General features: G+C 41.5%; 1 protein-coding gene across 2 annotated transcripts in view; it reads left to right on the top strand.

Annotated features, from left to right (window-relative positions):
• KCNH8 (potassium voltage-gated channel subfamily H member 8) overlaps positions 1 to 16,012 on the top strand; it is a 412,103-nt gene that overhangs the window by 331,942 nt on the left and 64,149 nt on the right. For both annotated transcript variants that reach the window (XM_043509048.1, XM_038390383.2), the window contains exon 11: positions 3,478 to 3,692. In XM_043509048.1, the coding sequence (XP_043364983.1) occupies positions 3,478 to 3,692 (215 nt within the window). The remainder of the gene's footprint in view (positions 1 to 3,477; positions 3,693 to 16,012) is intronic.

Here is a 16,012-nt window from a genome sequence, read left to right as displayed (position 1 = left end):
TGCTAACTGATAGATGAGTGTGTCCTAGCAATATTAATAAGAGATGAGCCAAAACCAGGTCCCTAGATCTGCTATACATACAACACAAATATCCCTAAGGTTTTCATTCTGAGTTAGATTCAAGACTAGAAGGAACCTATTTTTAGTTCAGAAGAGGCCCAAATCACACGAGTGGTAATCTTACAATAATTCATTATTCGAGGCAAAAATCTCAAGAAAATAGCTCTCAAGATGTTGGCACCATTAAATCTAATCCCAACCCACAGGCATAATTCAGCTTTAAACCCAAACCTAAAGTCATGGCCTAACCCTAACCCAAATCAATGTAGAACTATATACTCTGACCCATCTCTAGTAAGGCTATGGAGTTAAAAACAGTCTTAATTTTTAAGTTTATCTTTGCTATCAGCTTTCAAGGGAGCTAATAGCTAGAGCAGAGGGTGGAAATAGGTTCTATTCTGGGATCAGCCACTGCTTTGCTATATGCCCATGGACAAGTCACCTGTTAACCTCCCCATGTCTCAAGTAATTACAGTAATGGGGCCCAATCCAATACCCATTAAAGTCAATGAAAAGACTCCCATTGACTCGTGTGGATTTTGGATCAGACCCATCAGACTTGTATAGTTCAGTGTTTGTAAAGCACTTTGATATCTCCAGATGAAAGGTGCTATAAGTGCAAAGTATTATTTAATGTGAGATGTTAAACCCCTTTATTAATTTTAGAATGTAAGTGTCACAGCCTTGAATAGTCATACGATATAGAGACAAAACAAAAAATTTACTTTCTGCTTTACTTCCTATTTTTGTAGGACTGTGTTAGACCCTTGACATTACTGATCTCTAGTCTTTATAATTGAATTTCCTTTTTTTTTTATTATTGTATATTTAGGGGTTAAGTTTTTTTAAGAAAATAACTATAATACATTTTTTTTTGTTTTTATAACCCTTTAATTCCATTAAATTGACAATCCAAGCCACTCCAGACCATTACTCATTTGTAATTAGGAAGTTTAAAAATGGCTAGCATTTATTGGATCAGCTAAACCAATGCTATAAAATAGGGTGTAGAAAAATGATAAGGTTAAATATAACAAAAGGTCAGGAGTTGCCTAGAGTGGAATTAAGGTTTCATTAATGCTTCCATTCTTAGGAATTGCTGAAAACGTTAATCAAAACATTGCACAACAGAGACAACAACAAAGGATTAGAGGATTTCTGCATGAAATTAATGAAATCATAATTACAAAACAGAGTTAAAACAGTGTGGATGAAAGTTTCATCACAGTGAATGGGAACTTCCTCAATTAAGTCTGATTAACACTATTAGCAGATGAATACATCAAACCTATACTGCCCTCATGAGAATATACCATCAATGTGAAGTAATCCAGGAGACAAATTCATCATTAAAACAGTGGATTATTGTCTGGTCTAATTTATAAATTATGGCCTATAATTTTATAATTTATATTCTACTTGTAATTCCAATAGAGTGGTCTTCGAGTTTGTTGATATGTTTTCATTAGCAATACAATACAGTTAATACAACATTAGATAATTTAATACAATATAGCTATTTATTTTGGTTCCTCTTGATATTATCAGTTTGATTTATAATCATGAATATGGGGTCTTTAATTAAAGAAATATATTTTAATGCTGAAAGGACATGCTATATAAATATACATATTAGATTTATGTTTTAAAAGGTTAGCCAGAAATGTTTGGTGGGGGGGGAGGGAATCATTCTATCAACCAAATGAATTTGTGAATAAGGCTGCAATGACAGAGATACTATCAAACAGATGTCTCCACATAAATCCACACAAGCAATTCTGTTCTCCAATCAGAAAAGAGAAGAGCTGCTTAGACAGACTTACATGATGGCCTCTGTTTAAATGGCAAATGTTGGTGTACCCTGCACTTGCTCATTTTATTTTTGTGATAGTTGTGTCTTCCTCATTTTATCTACAATGTTTACTCTTTAAGGTTTCACTTGAAAAGGAATATACAGTAATCTTGTAACATAAATTGTATTTTTTCCCAGCTGGTATTATTGAATTTAAAAGTCCTAAACTATGAGATCTAGTCTGGATGGTTTATGGATTCATCATACTAAATGTTCACACACCTGAGGAATTTCTGATTAGTATATTTGAAAGCAGTTTTGGTAAATTCAGAATAGCTTTTTAACTAGTGTCCTTGTTTATATACACTGGAACAACCTTGCCTGCCCTCTCAGGAATATAATCAGAAAATCTAGTCTAAAAAGCTGGTGATATCTGTCACAAAGTCAACATATCATTTTGCTTAGTTTTATATTGCTTTTGATTGAGTTGCCATTAGACCATAATGCCGTGAAATCATAGCAAAATATTTGTATTGGTGTGGTGTTGTATCTTCTATTATGTTTACCATTCTGATCATAAACACAGTTGGTCCTGATTACCATTTACACTAAAGGGCACTTTACTCCATTCTTAAAATACATTTAGGGTCCTTTTATGTTGTCAGAGCAGTATAACATAATCTTATGTAAATGTGGATCAGTCCCTACTGGGTTTACTGTAGGCACTTGTGAAAACAGAATGTTTTAACATCTCGATCTTTACAGCAAAGATGCAGTAGCAATAGAAAGCAAAACTGATCTGCTTTAAGCAACTTCTGGTTGGGGGTTGTTGGTTTTTTTAAACTCTTAAGTTAAGCGTTCCAGTGCAATATCCATTTGGAATTGCCAACTAAATGGAATTTCCTATTTGAAATACTGTCTTTTACTTATATGTACAAATATTTCTGAACATTTCACCATAACATTTCCATGTTCTCAGGATCAGTCGTGCCCTTTAATACATGTGTGACTCAAAGGCAGTTGTGCCTATATCTGAAGATATAATGGCTTGAGAATCAATTTGGTTTTTTTATTGACAGTCAGGAATTTCGTTCAGCTAAATTCCCTGATTTGCAACAGTACACTGGTACGGTATACAATGACACATAGTACATTGCAAATCATTCACCATGCAAATTCTAAGTAAAAAAAAAATGACTTAAAAGAGCCCCTTCCTTTTTGATTATAAATACATTTGTCAATTTTCCTCCTTTTTGACAGAGGGTCTGTGAATGAGCCTCTACTTTTGCAGACACTAAATTGCACCTGTCACTAATTGCTGGTGCAAACACTTATATTTGTATAGATAATAACTATATTGCTCCCTTCAAAAAGGTAGTTACACATCTAGAGATTAGCATTTGTACCTTCCACCAATTGTAGATGCAGATGTAATATTGCACCTGCAAAAATCGAAAAAGCTTTTAAATATCAGATCATGGATGTCTTTAAAATGTTAGGAAAGAAATTGTGTAGTAGCAGCAGCAGGCTTTTAAGTCTTTAGCAGTTATTGTTAAATGGCCCTCTGTTTCAACGGAAGAGTCAAGTATTTATTCTTTTGAAATAACTTGCATATTTTCCTTTAGGTAAAGGAGATTTAATTGGAGCAAACCTCTCAATTAAGGACCAAGTTATTAAAACAAACGCAGATGTTAAAGCTCTAACCTACTGTGACCTCCAATGCATTATCCTCAAAGGACTCTTTGAAGTGCTCGATCTTTACCCGGAGTATGCTCACAAATTTGTAGAAGACATTCAGCATGATCTCACATACAATCTGCGAGAAGGCCATGAAAGTGATGTAAGTATTGTTAAGCTATCTGCGGTGTTCATTAGCTTTAAAGATGATTCTCGTACTTAGGTGGTTTAGATTATTACAGTAAAATAAGGCTTTATTGTTCATTTTAAAATGACTACTCATTATGCTTGACGTGATAATTCAGTCATTAACCACGTGAATTATTGATTGGGTAATCCGAACATGACCTCTTTTTCTCACTTGTCTTTGTGAAACATTATTTATGAATGATTCCTTTTGAGTGGATTTTGTCCTCTTCTGCTTATATTTAACAAGTATTTGTTATCATATAAAATATGTATCCAAAGATATAATCAAGTTACAGCTCCTATAGATCCTGAAATGCCAGGTTAATGAACATTAAATTCATAGCTCACTGAATTCTCCATTTCACATTTAAAAATTTTCAGTGCTACCCAGGCTTGAAATGAGCTCTTATATGAAGAACTATTTTTCAAAGCAGTGCAAATAAATATATTTTGCTGTTTAATCCAGGGCTTCTTAGGTATGTGAGTGTGCAGAAAATCAGTATGTTGTACAACCTGTGTGTGCAAGGAAGAAACTAAGGACATGGCTAAAGACCACAAAATGGATTGATCAAAACCCTTTATAGTTTGCTACACAATTTCAGTTATACTAACAGTTTAATAATTAAAGCATTTGGAGACAACTCACCTTTTGTGATTCAACATATAAGTGTATAAAGTCTCCTAGGTAAGGGGAAGTGTTTATCTGAGTCTAAATAACCACAAAATCAAGTACATTAGTTAGAAAATAGTGATGGACAAAGTTCAAGAGATTCAAAGGTTTGGTTCACTTAAGATTTCATGAAGTTAGGTGTTTATCTGAATTTCTCTGATTTTGTGAGGCTTCACAGTAACTCCATGGAATGAAGCCTGGGGTAACCTAAAACACGTGACTCGGGATCAGGAGATCTGGGTTTTAGTCCAAACATTTCCATAGATATCTGCATGAACTATACTCTGTGGACAAACAAACTCATCCACCCAATCCCATAACAGCTCTCAGTCATGTGGATTGTGACAACTATTGCATAGTACAGGGGAAAAAGGGGATGTAGCCTACTGCTCAACTGTTTCATGGGGCCAGGGACCAATGGATGCACAGAGTATGGACCCAAACAGTATCATCTCATCCTGCCCATATCCACTGCCACATGTTCCTGCACAGAAAGTCCCTGTGGAGCTCAGTTCTGCAGCGTGTTAGCCTGTGCATGGCATAGCCTGCGTTAAGACAGCTTTATGCCCTAAAGCAAGGGAGAACTTTGGATCAGGGTTTCTCTCTATCAGTGCTGACTGTCAGTGTTGTATTTTGACAATATTTAAACTTAATATCTAGGCATGCCCTAGAACTTGTGTCCTAAAATGCATTGTGCTCTCTCATCCCTGCGGCTCCTGAGAAGCCCCAGAACTCATTGTGACTAAGATAGCAACTGAGCCAGCATATATGGCCAAACATTTGCTGCAAACGGTAGAAGAATGTTAGCAAAGTGAAGCCAACAGGCCTCTTGAGGGTTGGGGAGGAGTCTGAAATACCATCTCAATCTAGAAAAGGGAACTGGGTTCACTTCAAGATTGTGGCTGAAATTTGGGCTTTCCTCTTCTTTCTTGTACAGGTTCACACATCCCTATATAAAAAATATTTCACACTTTTCATTATACTGGCAAGTTTGTAAATTATCATACATATTGTATCCATATAAACCTATTAAATCTCTATAAAATTAGGCACAATCCATTTCTCCTTTGAGCTGATGGGGTGGTAGACAGGTTCTTCTTCCCATCCCCGTCCTCACCTGGCCCCCACTGAAAGCCAGCACACCCTCTCACCCCCTTCTGGGTGATGTTTCCCTCAGTATACTCAGAAGGAGCATCCAAGAGAGGTGCTTATAGGCATGATCTCACAGCCTCAACCAATTGATGTTTTCTGTGCTACGTCATTGCAAGAGTAATGCTTATGACAATAAGAAAAGGAGTACTTGTGGCACCTTAGAGACTAACGAATTTATTAGAGCATAAGCTTTCGTGAGCTACAGCTCACTTCATCGGATGCATTTGGTGGAAAAAACAGAGGAGAGATTTATATACACACACACAGAGAACATGAAACAATGGGTTTATCATACACACTGTAAGGAGAGTGATCACTTAAGATAAGCCATCACCAACAGCAGGGGGGGGAAGGAGGAAAACCTTTCATGGTGACAAGCAGGTAGGCTAATTCCAGCAGTTAACAAGAATATCAGAGGAACAGTGGGGGTGGGGTGGGAGGGAGAAATACCATGGGGAAATAGTTTTACTTTGTGTAATGACTCATCCATTCCCAGTCTCTATTCAAGCCTAAGTTAATTGTATCCAGTTTGCAAATTAATTCCAATTCAGCAGTCTCTCGTTGGAGTCTGTTTTTGAAGCTTTTTTGTTGAAGTATAGCCACTCTTAGGTCTGTGATCGAGTGACCAGAGAGATTGAAGTGTTCTCCAACTGGTTTTTGAAAGTTATAATTCTTGACGTCTGATTTGTGTCCATTCATTCTTTTACGTAGAGACTGTCCAGTTTGGCCAATGTACATGGCAGAGGGGCATTGCTGGCACATGATGGCATATATCACATTGGAAGATGCGCAGGTGAACGAGCCTCTGATAGTGTGGCTGATGTGATTAGGCCCTATGATGGTATCCCCTGAATAGATATGTGGACAGAGTTGGCAACGGGCTTTGTTGCAAGGATAGGTTCCTGGGTTAGTGGTTCTGTTGTGTGGTGTGTGGTTGCTGGTGAGTATTTGCTTCAGATTGGGGGGCTGTCTATAAGCAAGGACTGGTCTGTCTCCCAAGATCTGAGAGAGCGATGGCTCGTCCTTCAGGATAGGTTGTAGATCCTTGATGATGCGTTGGAGAGGTGTTAGTTGGGGGCTGAAGGTAATGGCTAGTGGCGTTCTGTTGTTTTCTTTGTTGGGCCTGTCCTGTAGTAGGTGACTTCTGGGTACTCTTCTGGTTCTGTCAATCTGTTTCTTCACTTCAGCAGGTGGGTATTGTAGTTGTAGGAATGCATGATAGAGATCTTGTAGGTGTTTGTCTCTGTCTGAGGGGTTGGAGCAAATGCGGTTATATCGTAGCGCTTAGCTGTAGACAATGGATCGAGTGGTATGATCTGGATGAAAGCTAGAGGCATGTAGGTAGGAATAGCGGTCAGTAGGTTTCCGATATAGGGTGGTGTTTATGTGACCATCGCTTATTAGCACCGTAGTGTCCAGGAAGTGGATCTCTTGTGTGGACTGGTCCAGGCTGAGGTTGATGGTGGGATGGAAATTGTTGAAATCATGGTGGAATTCCTCAAGAGCTTCTTTTCCATGGGTCCAGATGATGAAGATGTCATCAATGTAGCGCAAGTAGAGTAGGGGCATTAGGGGACGAGAGCTGAGGAAGCGTTGTTCTAAGTCAGCCATAAAAATGTTGGCATACTGTGGGGCCATGCGGGTACCCATTGCAGTGCCGCTGATTTGAAGGTATACATTGTCACCAAATGTGAAATAGTTATGGGTCAGGACAAAGTCACAAAGTTCTGCCACCAGGTTAGCCGTGACAGTATCGGGGATACTGTTCCTGACGGCTTGTAGTCCATCTTTGTGTGGAATGTTGGTGTTGACCTAGAATCCTATTTTCGACGTCTCAGACTCAAGGAATATTTCCAACACACCTCTGACCAACATATTAACCCACAGAGACCTTCCTGCCAACACTACAAAAAGAAGGATTCTGGGTGGACTCCTCCTGAAGGTCGAAACAGCAGCCTGGATTTCTACATAGACTGCTTCCGCCGACGTGCACGAGCTGAAATTGTGGAAAAGCAGCATCGCTTACCCCATAACCTCAGTCATGCAGAACACAGTGCCATCCACAGCCTCAGAAACAACTCTGACATCATAATCAAAAAGGCTGACAAAGGAGGTGCTGTCGTCATCATGAATAGGTCAGAGTATGAACAAGAGGCTACTAGGCAGCTCTCCAACACCACTTTCTACAAGCCATTACCCTCTGATCCCACTGAGAGTTACCAAAAGAAACTACAGCATTTGCTCAAGAAACTCCCTGAAAAAGCACAAGAACAAATCCGCACAGACACACCCCTGGAGCCCCGACGTGGGGTATTCTATCTGCTACCCAAGATCCATAAACCTGGAAATCCTGGACGCCCCATCATCTCAGGCACTGGCACCCTGACAGCAGGATTGTCTGGCTATGTAGACTCCCTCCTCAGGCCCTTCGTTACCAGCACTCCCAGCTATCCTCGAGACACCACCGATTTCCTGAGGAAACTACAGTCCATTGGTGATCTTCCTAAAAACACCATTCTAGCCACTATGGATGTAGAAGCCCTCTACACCAACATTCCACACAAAGATGGACTACAAGCCGTCAGGAACAGTATCCCCGATACTGTCACGGCTAACCTGGTGGCAGAACTTTGTGACTTTGTCCTGACCCATAACTATTTCACATTTGGTGACAATGTATACCTTCAAATCAGCGGCACTGCGATGGGTACCCGCATGGCCCCACAGTATGCCAACATTTTTATGGCTGACTTAGAACAACGCTTCCTCAGCTCTCGTCCCCTAATGCCCCTACTCTACTTGCGCTACATTGATGACATCTTCATCATCTGGACCCATGGAAAAGAAGCTCTTGAGGAATTCCACCATGATTTCAACAATTTCCATCCCACCATCAACCTCAGTCTGGACCAGTCCACACAAGAGATCCACTTCCTGGACACTACGGTGCTAATAAGCGATGGTCACATAAACACCACCCTATATCGGAAACCTACTGACCGCTATTCCTACCTACATGCCTCTAGCTTTCATCCAGATCATACCACTCGATCCATTGTCTACAGCCAAGCGCTACGATATAACCGCATTTGCTCCAACCCCTCAGACAGAGACAAACACCTACAAGATCTCTATCATGCATTCCTACAACTACAATACCCACCTGCTGAAGTGAAGAAACAGATTGACAGAGCCAGAAGAGTACCCAGAAGTCACCTACTACAGGACAGGCCCAACAAAGAAAACAACAGAACGCCACTAGCCATCACCTTCAGCCCCCAACTAAAACCTCTCCAATGCATCATCAAGGATCTACAACCTATCCTGAAGGACGAGCCATCGCTCTCTCAGATCTTGGGAGACAGACCAGTCCTTGCTTACAGACAGCCCCCCAATCTGAAGCAAATACTCACCAGCAACCACACACCACACAACAGAACCACTAACCCAGGAACCTATCCTTGCAACAAAGCCCGTTGCCAACTCTGTCCACATATCTATTCAGGGGATACCATCATAGGGCCTAATCACATCAGCCACACTATCAGAGGCTCGTTCACCTGCGCATCTACCAATGTGATATATGCCATCATGTGCCAGCAATGCCCCTCTGCCATGTACATTGGCCAAACTGGACAGTCTCTACGTAAAAGAATGAATGGACACAAATCAGACGTCAAGAATTATAACTTTCAAAAACCAGTTGGAGAACACTTCAATCTCTCTGGTCACTCGATCACAGACCTAAGAGTGGCTATACTTCAACAAAAAAGCTTCAAAAACAGACTCCAACAAGAGACTGCTGAATTGTAATTAATTTGCAAACTGGATACAATTAATTTAGGCTTGAATAGAGACTGGGAATGGATGAGTCATTACACAAAGTAAAACTATTTCCCCATGGTATTTCTCCCTCCCACCCCACCCCCCACTGTTCCTCTGATATTCTTGTTAACTGCTGGAATTAGCCTACCTGCTTGTCACCATGAAAGGTTTTCCTCCTTCCCCCCCCTGCTGTTGGTGATGGCTTATCTTAAGTGATCACTCTCCTTACAGTGTGTATGATAAACCCATTGTTTCATGTTCTCTGTGTGTGTGTATATAAATCTCTCCTCTGTTTTTTCCACCAAATGCATCCGATGAAGTGAGCTGTAGCTCACGAAAGCTTATGCTCTAATAAATTTGTTAGTCTCTAAGGTGCCACAAGTACTCCTTTTCTTTTTGCGAATACAGACTAACACGGCTGCTACTCTGAAGCTTATGACAATGGAATTCAACGCATTATAGGATGTATCAAGATTTCTTTTCTGTCCTTCTAAATAAATACTCTTTTCCAAGCAGGTTTAAAATGTAATGATACCTCCAGAACTTTATGGGAAATTTTAGTTTTGTAAGATTTTCTCCTCCTTCATTCAGAGGATCATTAATTTATTTGAAACAGTCACTTTTTTTGTTACCTTATTATTTTCTCTTTCTCTCTCTTCCCCTATGTTTTACATGATGGAAAATTTGGTACTCATAAAAACTGAGTTTGATGCTCATGAAAGTGGATCAATAGCAGTACTTAGAGCCAGGCATACTGCTGGCAAGAGTAGCCTGACTTTTCCCACGATGACCTGCCAGTGTATCTCAATCCTGACAGACAACATATGCACCATCACGAAGCACACCTGAAGAAAAGTCCATCAATTCTCTCAGATGACTGAACTTTTACTTATAACTAGAATTAGGTGAATTTTTTTTGAGCTCTGTAAATTTGCCATAAATGTATTTTTCAAGAATTTGGGTTAAATTTGGCAAAGACTTTCAGCTGGGAAAAAAAAGTCAGAAATGCCAGGATGGGTTTGTTTTTTTTCAACACTTTCAGGATAAACCGTTTTGACACATCCTTTCAAAATGACATTTTGTAAATGAAATGTCAATTTGAAACAACATTTGTTCAGAAAATGTTCATTTGAAACAACTTTTGAAATGTTTCATTCATTCGAACAAAGATTTTTTTTTTGTCATTTTGGCAAGGAAAAACCAAAACAAATTCAGTTCCAGTTTGCAAGGAACCAAGTTTTTTTCTGGTTTGGCCACTGAAAAATCTGTTAGTTATTCTGCTCCACTCTTAATTAGTTTGACCCCTTGGGGAATTAGACCTTTGTGGAAATCTTTCAGTCTGTACCAGGAAGCCAGGTGGGATGGATACCAAGAGGAGAAGATGGGTGGTGGTGGTCGGGGACTCCCTCCTGGCGGGGATGGAATCATCCATCTGCCATCCAGACCAGGAAACTCAAGAAGTGTGCTGTTTGCCTGAAGCTAGAATTCAGGATGTGATGGAGTTTCTGCTGAGACTCATCAAGCCCTTCCAAGGATGCCCTGGAGCAGGTCACTGCAAACTACGTGGCTCTGGGAAGAAGGATAAAGAAGTTTGAGGTGCAAGTCGTGTTCTCATCCATACTCCCAGTTGAAGAAAAAGGCCCAGGTAGGGACCATCGAATTTTGGAGGTAAATGCATAGTTGCACAGGTAGTGTTGGAGAGAGGGCTTTGGATTCTTCAACCAGATGATGCTGTTCCAGGAAGAAGGATTGCTAGGAAGACATGGAATCCACCTAGAGAAGAGAGAGAAGAGCATCTTCGCAGGCAGGCTTGCTAAACTAGTGAGGAGAGCTTTAAACTAGGTTTGCTGGGGGATGGAGACCTAAGCCCAGAGGTAAACTGGGAAGTGGGATACTGGGAGGAAACAGAAGGAGGAGGGTGCAACTGGGAAGGCCTCCTGATTCATACTAAGAAATTAGGGCAATCGGCTAGTTATCTTAGATGCCTGTACACAAATGCAGGAACAAGCAGGAAGAATTGGAGGTTTTGGCACAGTTGAGGAACTATGATGTGATTGGAATAACAGAGACTTGGTAGGGTAACTCACATGACTGGAGCACTGTCATGGATGGGTATAAACTGTTCAGGAAGGACAGGTGAGAGAGAAAAGGGGAGGAGTTGCACTGTATGTAAGAGAGCAGTATGATTGCTCAGAGCTCCAGTATGAAACTGTTGAGTGTCTTTGGGTTAAGTTTGAAGGAGAAAGCAATAAGGGTGAGGTTGTGGTGGGCGTTTGCTATAGACCACCAGACCAGGAGGATGAGGTAGATGAGGCTTTCTTCAGACAGCTAAAAGAAGTTTCCAGATTACAGGCCCTGGTTCTCATGGGGGACTTCAATCACCCTGACATCTGCTGGGAGAGGAATACAGCAGACAATCCAGGAAGTTTTTGGAGAGTGTTGGGGACAAAGTCCTGGTGTAAATGCTGGAGGAACCAACTAAGGGCCATGCTCCTCTTGACCACCTGTTCACAAACAGGGAATAATTGGTAGGGGACATAGAAGTGGGTGGCAACTTGGGCAGCAGACCATGAGATGGACGAGTTCAGGATTGTGACAAAAGGAAGAAAGGAGAGCAGCAGAATATGCACCCTGGACTCCCGAAAAGAAGACTTTGACTCCCTCAGGGAACTGATGGGTAGGATCCCCTAGGAGGCTAATATGAGGGGGAAATGAGTCCAGGAGAGTGGCTCTATTTTAAAGAAGCCTTATTGAGGGTGCAGGAACAAACTTTCCCGATGTGCAGAAAGAATAGCAAATATGGTAAGCGACTAGCTTAGCTTAACAGAGAAATCTTCGGTGAGCTTAAACACAAAAAGGAAGCTTACAAGAAATGGAAACTTGGACAGATGACTAGGGAGGAGCTGATGCAGGGGTGTAATCAGGAAGGCCAAAGGACAATCTGAGTTGCAGCTAGCAAGGGATGTGAAGGGTAACAAGAAGGGTTTCTACAGGTATGTTAGCAACAAGAAGGAGGTCAGAGAAAGTGTGGGACCCTTAGTGAATGGGGGAGGCAACCTAGAGACAAATGATGTGGACAAAGCTGAAGTACTCAATGCTCTTTTTTGCCTCGGTCTTCACAGACAAGGTCAGTTCCCAGACTGCTGCACTGGGCAGCACAGTATGGAGAGGAGGTGAGAAGCCCTCGGTGGTGAAAGAACAGGTTAATGACTATTTAGAAAAGCTGGACATACACAAGTTTATGGGGCCGGATGCAATGCATCCGAGGGTCCTGAGGGAATTGGCTGTTGTGATTGCAGAGCCATTGGCCATTATCTTTGAAAACTCATGGCAATTGGGGGAGGTCCTGGATGACTGGAAAAAGGCAAATCTAGTGCCAATCTTTAAAAAAAGGGAAGAAGGAGAATCTCAGCTTCACCTCAGTCCCTGGAAAAATCATGGAGCAGGTACTCAAGGAAGCATTTGGAGGAGAGGAAGGTGATCAAAAACAGTCAATGTGGATTCACCAAGGGAAAGTCATGCCTGACCAACCTGATTGCCTTCTATGATGAGATAACTGGCTCCGTGGATATGGGGAAAGTGGTGAACGTGATATACCTTGACTTTAGCAAAGCTTTTGATATGGTCTCCCACAGTATTCTTGCCAGCAAGTTAAATTAGTATGGGTTGGATGAATGGACTGTAAGGTGGATAGAAAGCTGGCTAGGTCGTCAGGCTCAAATGTAGTGATGAATGGCTTGATGTCTAGTTGGCAGCTAGTATCAAGTGGAGTGCCACAGGGTTTGGTTCTGGGACCGGTTTTGTTCAACATCTTCATTAATGGATGATGGAATGGATTGCACCCTCAGCAAGATCACGGATGACACTAAGCTGGGGGAGAGGTAGCTATGCTGGAGGGTAAGGATAGGGTCCAGAGTTACCTAGACAAATTGGAGGATTGGCTAAAAGAAATCTGATGAGGTTCAACAAGGATAAGTGCAGAGTCTTGCACTTACGACGGAAGAATCCCATGCACTGCTACAGGCTGGGGACTGACTGGCTAAACGCCAGTTCTGCAGAAAAGAACCTGGGGATTACAGTGGACGAGAAGTTGGATATGAGTCAACAGTGTGCCCTTGTTGCCAAGAAGGCTAATGGCATATTGGGCTGCATTAGTAGGAGTGTTGCCAGCAGATGGTGGGAATTGATTATTCCAATTCTATTTGGCACTGGTGAGGCCACATTTGGAGTAGTGCGTCCAATTTTGCGCCACCCACTAGATAAAGTATGTGGACAAATTGGAGAGAGTCCAGTGGAGGGCAACAAAAATTATTAGGCATCTGGGGCACATGACTTACGAGGAGAGGCTGAGGGAAATGGGTTTATGTAATCTACAGAAAAGAAGAGTGAGAAGGGATTTGATAGCAGTCTTCAACTACCTGAAGGGGGGTTCCAAAGAGGATGGAGCTAGGCTTTTCTCAGTGGTGGCACATGACAGAATAAGGAGCAATGGTCTCAAGTTGTAGTGGGGGAGGTCTAGGTTGGATATTAGGAAAAACTATTTCATAGAAGGGTGGTGAAGCACTGGAATGGATTACCTAGGGAGGTGGTGGAATCTCCATCCTTATAAGTTTTTAAGGTCCAGCTTGACAAAGCCCTGGGCAGGATGATTTAGTTGGGGTTAGTCCTGCTTTGAGCAGGGGGTTGGACTAGATGATCTCCTGAGGTCTCTTCCAACCCTAATCTTCTATGATTCTAAGGGTCTACAGAAAGTCCTAGCCAGATGCTCTTCAGTGAGGCAGAGAGAAAGTAGCATTAGGGGTAATTCTATTTATTTAGAATTTGAAGAAAGTGACTCTCCTTATCATGTAACAGTGATAAAAATTTTTGAGACAAAGCAGCACCAGTATGACCCTCTAAATGATTCATACTGCATGGAGATATTTTAATTTTGTTTAAGTTTTGTGTAGTGCAATGGGTACCGTGGAAGACTTCTTACCTCTGACTGTGCACAATATGTTTATCTAAAGGGGATCATCTGTGGAAATTGATAAGAATGGGCAAAATATTTTTGCAACTCTGAAGATAAATCAGTCTTCACTCTGACTCTATAATAATTCTGCGCTTTCAGCAAATTATCACACTTAATAACACTTTATGCTTGCTTAGTGCTCGTGGGTGGCCCTACTAAGAAAATGATTACGCTCTACCCACTTAGGCTACTTGAAATCAAAGTGTTGTTTCACTGTGTACCTAAGTAAATAAGCTTTCCAGGGTTACTTTTACTCATCCAATGTTGGTCTTGCTGTCCATCTGTTTTTCTTGCACGCGTATCAGATGTAGCAAGAAAGAGCAGTTGAGAACTCCGGAGCAATCTCAGTGCACATAGAAGAGAATTTGGTTTCAAAGACTGCCTTTAATACTCAAGGCTGAATGATGTTCTCACAAAATCTGAGGCTAGGAAGTACCAGTGGATTGTCCAAATGACCAGTCAGGCTTTTAACTGGCTCAGTTTAGGTGCCATACTTCCCATCTCGCTAGTGGGATATATAAAGGCAAACCCTTGCCCTCGTACACAGCCCCATTGACTTTGGTGGGATTCCACAAAGGTATAAGCAGTTGCAGGGTTGTGGTCCAAGTGAGGACTTTGCATGAGCCTGCCTCTATGGTGGAATGGACCAGACTACCAAGTCGTGAATATCTATTAGAGAAGATCAATAAACAGGAAAGATAAATTTGTCCTGTTCATGGTATTCTGTAGACTGAGTGTTCCATGTTAGGTTTGTTTGGCCATTCTCATCTTAATGGTGTATTTTTATACTGTGTAAATCTCCTATATAATTTTAACTGTATTCTTTATCATTCCAAATTTCCTAAGCACTGCTTTTGACCCTGGCAAAGAGGGGTGTATGTGCTTTTGTTCATAAGTTTTTATCATTACAAATAGACCCAATCCAATCCTCACTTTTACATGTGAAGCCCTTTGGTGTGATTGCTGAAACTAAGGGCTGAATTTGGACTAGTAAGTGGAGAGCAGTTTTAATGCATCTCATAACTATTTTATTGTTAATGAACCTTCACTGTTCTTGCTTTATCACATAATTCTATATATCTGCATACAACTGAAATCATGAACTAAGGGAATTATTTATTTAGTAAAACCTACCTATTAAATTTGGTTAAAAATTACTTTGGGCAAGATTTCCAAAAGAGACTGGTGATTTTCGGTGCGTTTGGTTTTTACCTGAGACACTTTAAGTAGGTTTAATTTTCAGAGGGTGGGTGATTGGCACTTTCAGATAATCAGGCCATTTTAAAGTCATTCTAGCCCAGGGATCAGCAGCCTTTGGCATGCGGCCTGCCAGGGTAAGCCGCTGGCGGTAAGACCCAAGGTAAGCCCTGGTAAGCCCCTGGAGGGCCGGGCCAGTTTGTTTACCTGCCGCGTCCGCAGGTTCAGCAGATCGTGGCTCCCTCTGGTTCCAGGCCAATGGGGGCTGCAGGAAGTGGCACGGGCCAAGGGATGTGCTGGCCGCTGCTTCCTGCAGCCCCATTGGCCTGGGATGGCGAACCATAGCCAATCAGAGATGCGATCGGCTGAACCCGAAAACACAGCAGGTAAACAAACATTCCCGGATTTCCAGCGGCTTTCCCTGGTGGGCTGCATGCCA

The sequence above is a fragment of the Dermochelys coriacea genome, chromosome 2 (assembly GCF_009764565.3).
Source record: "Dermochelys coriacea isolate rDerCor1 chromosome 2, rDerCor1.pri.v4, whole genome shotgun sequence".
In the NCBI taxonomy this organism is placed as follows: Eukaryota; Metazoa; Chordata; order Testudines; family Dermochelyidae; genus Dermochelys; species Dermochelys coriacea.
Note: the sequence above shows the minus strand (reverse complement) of the source record. Positions and strands in the feature narration are given on the sequence as shown.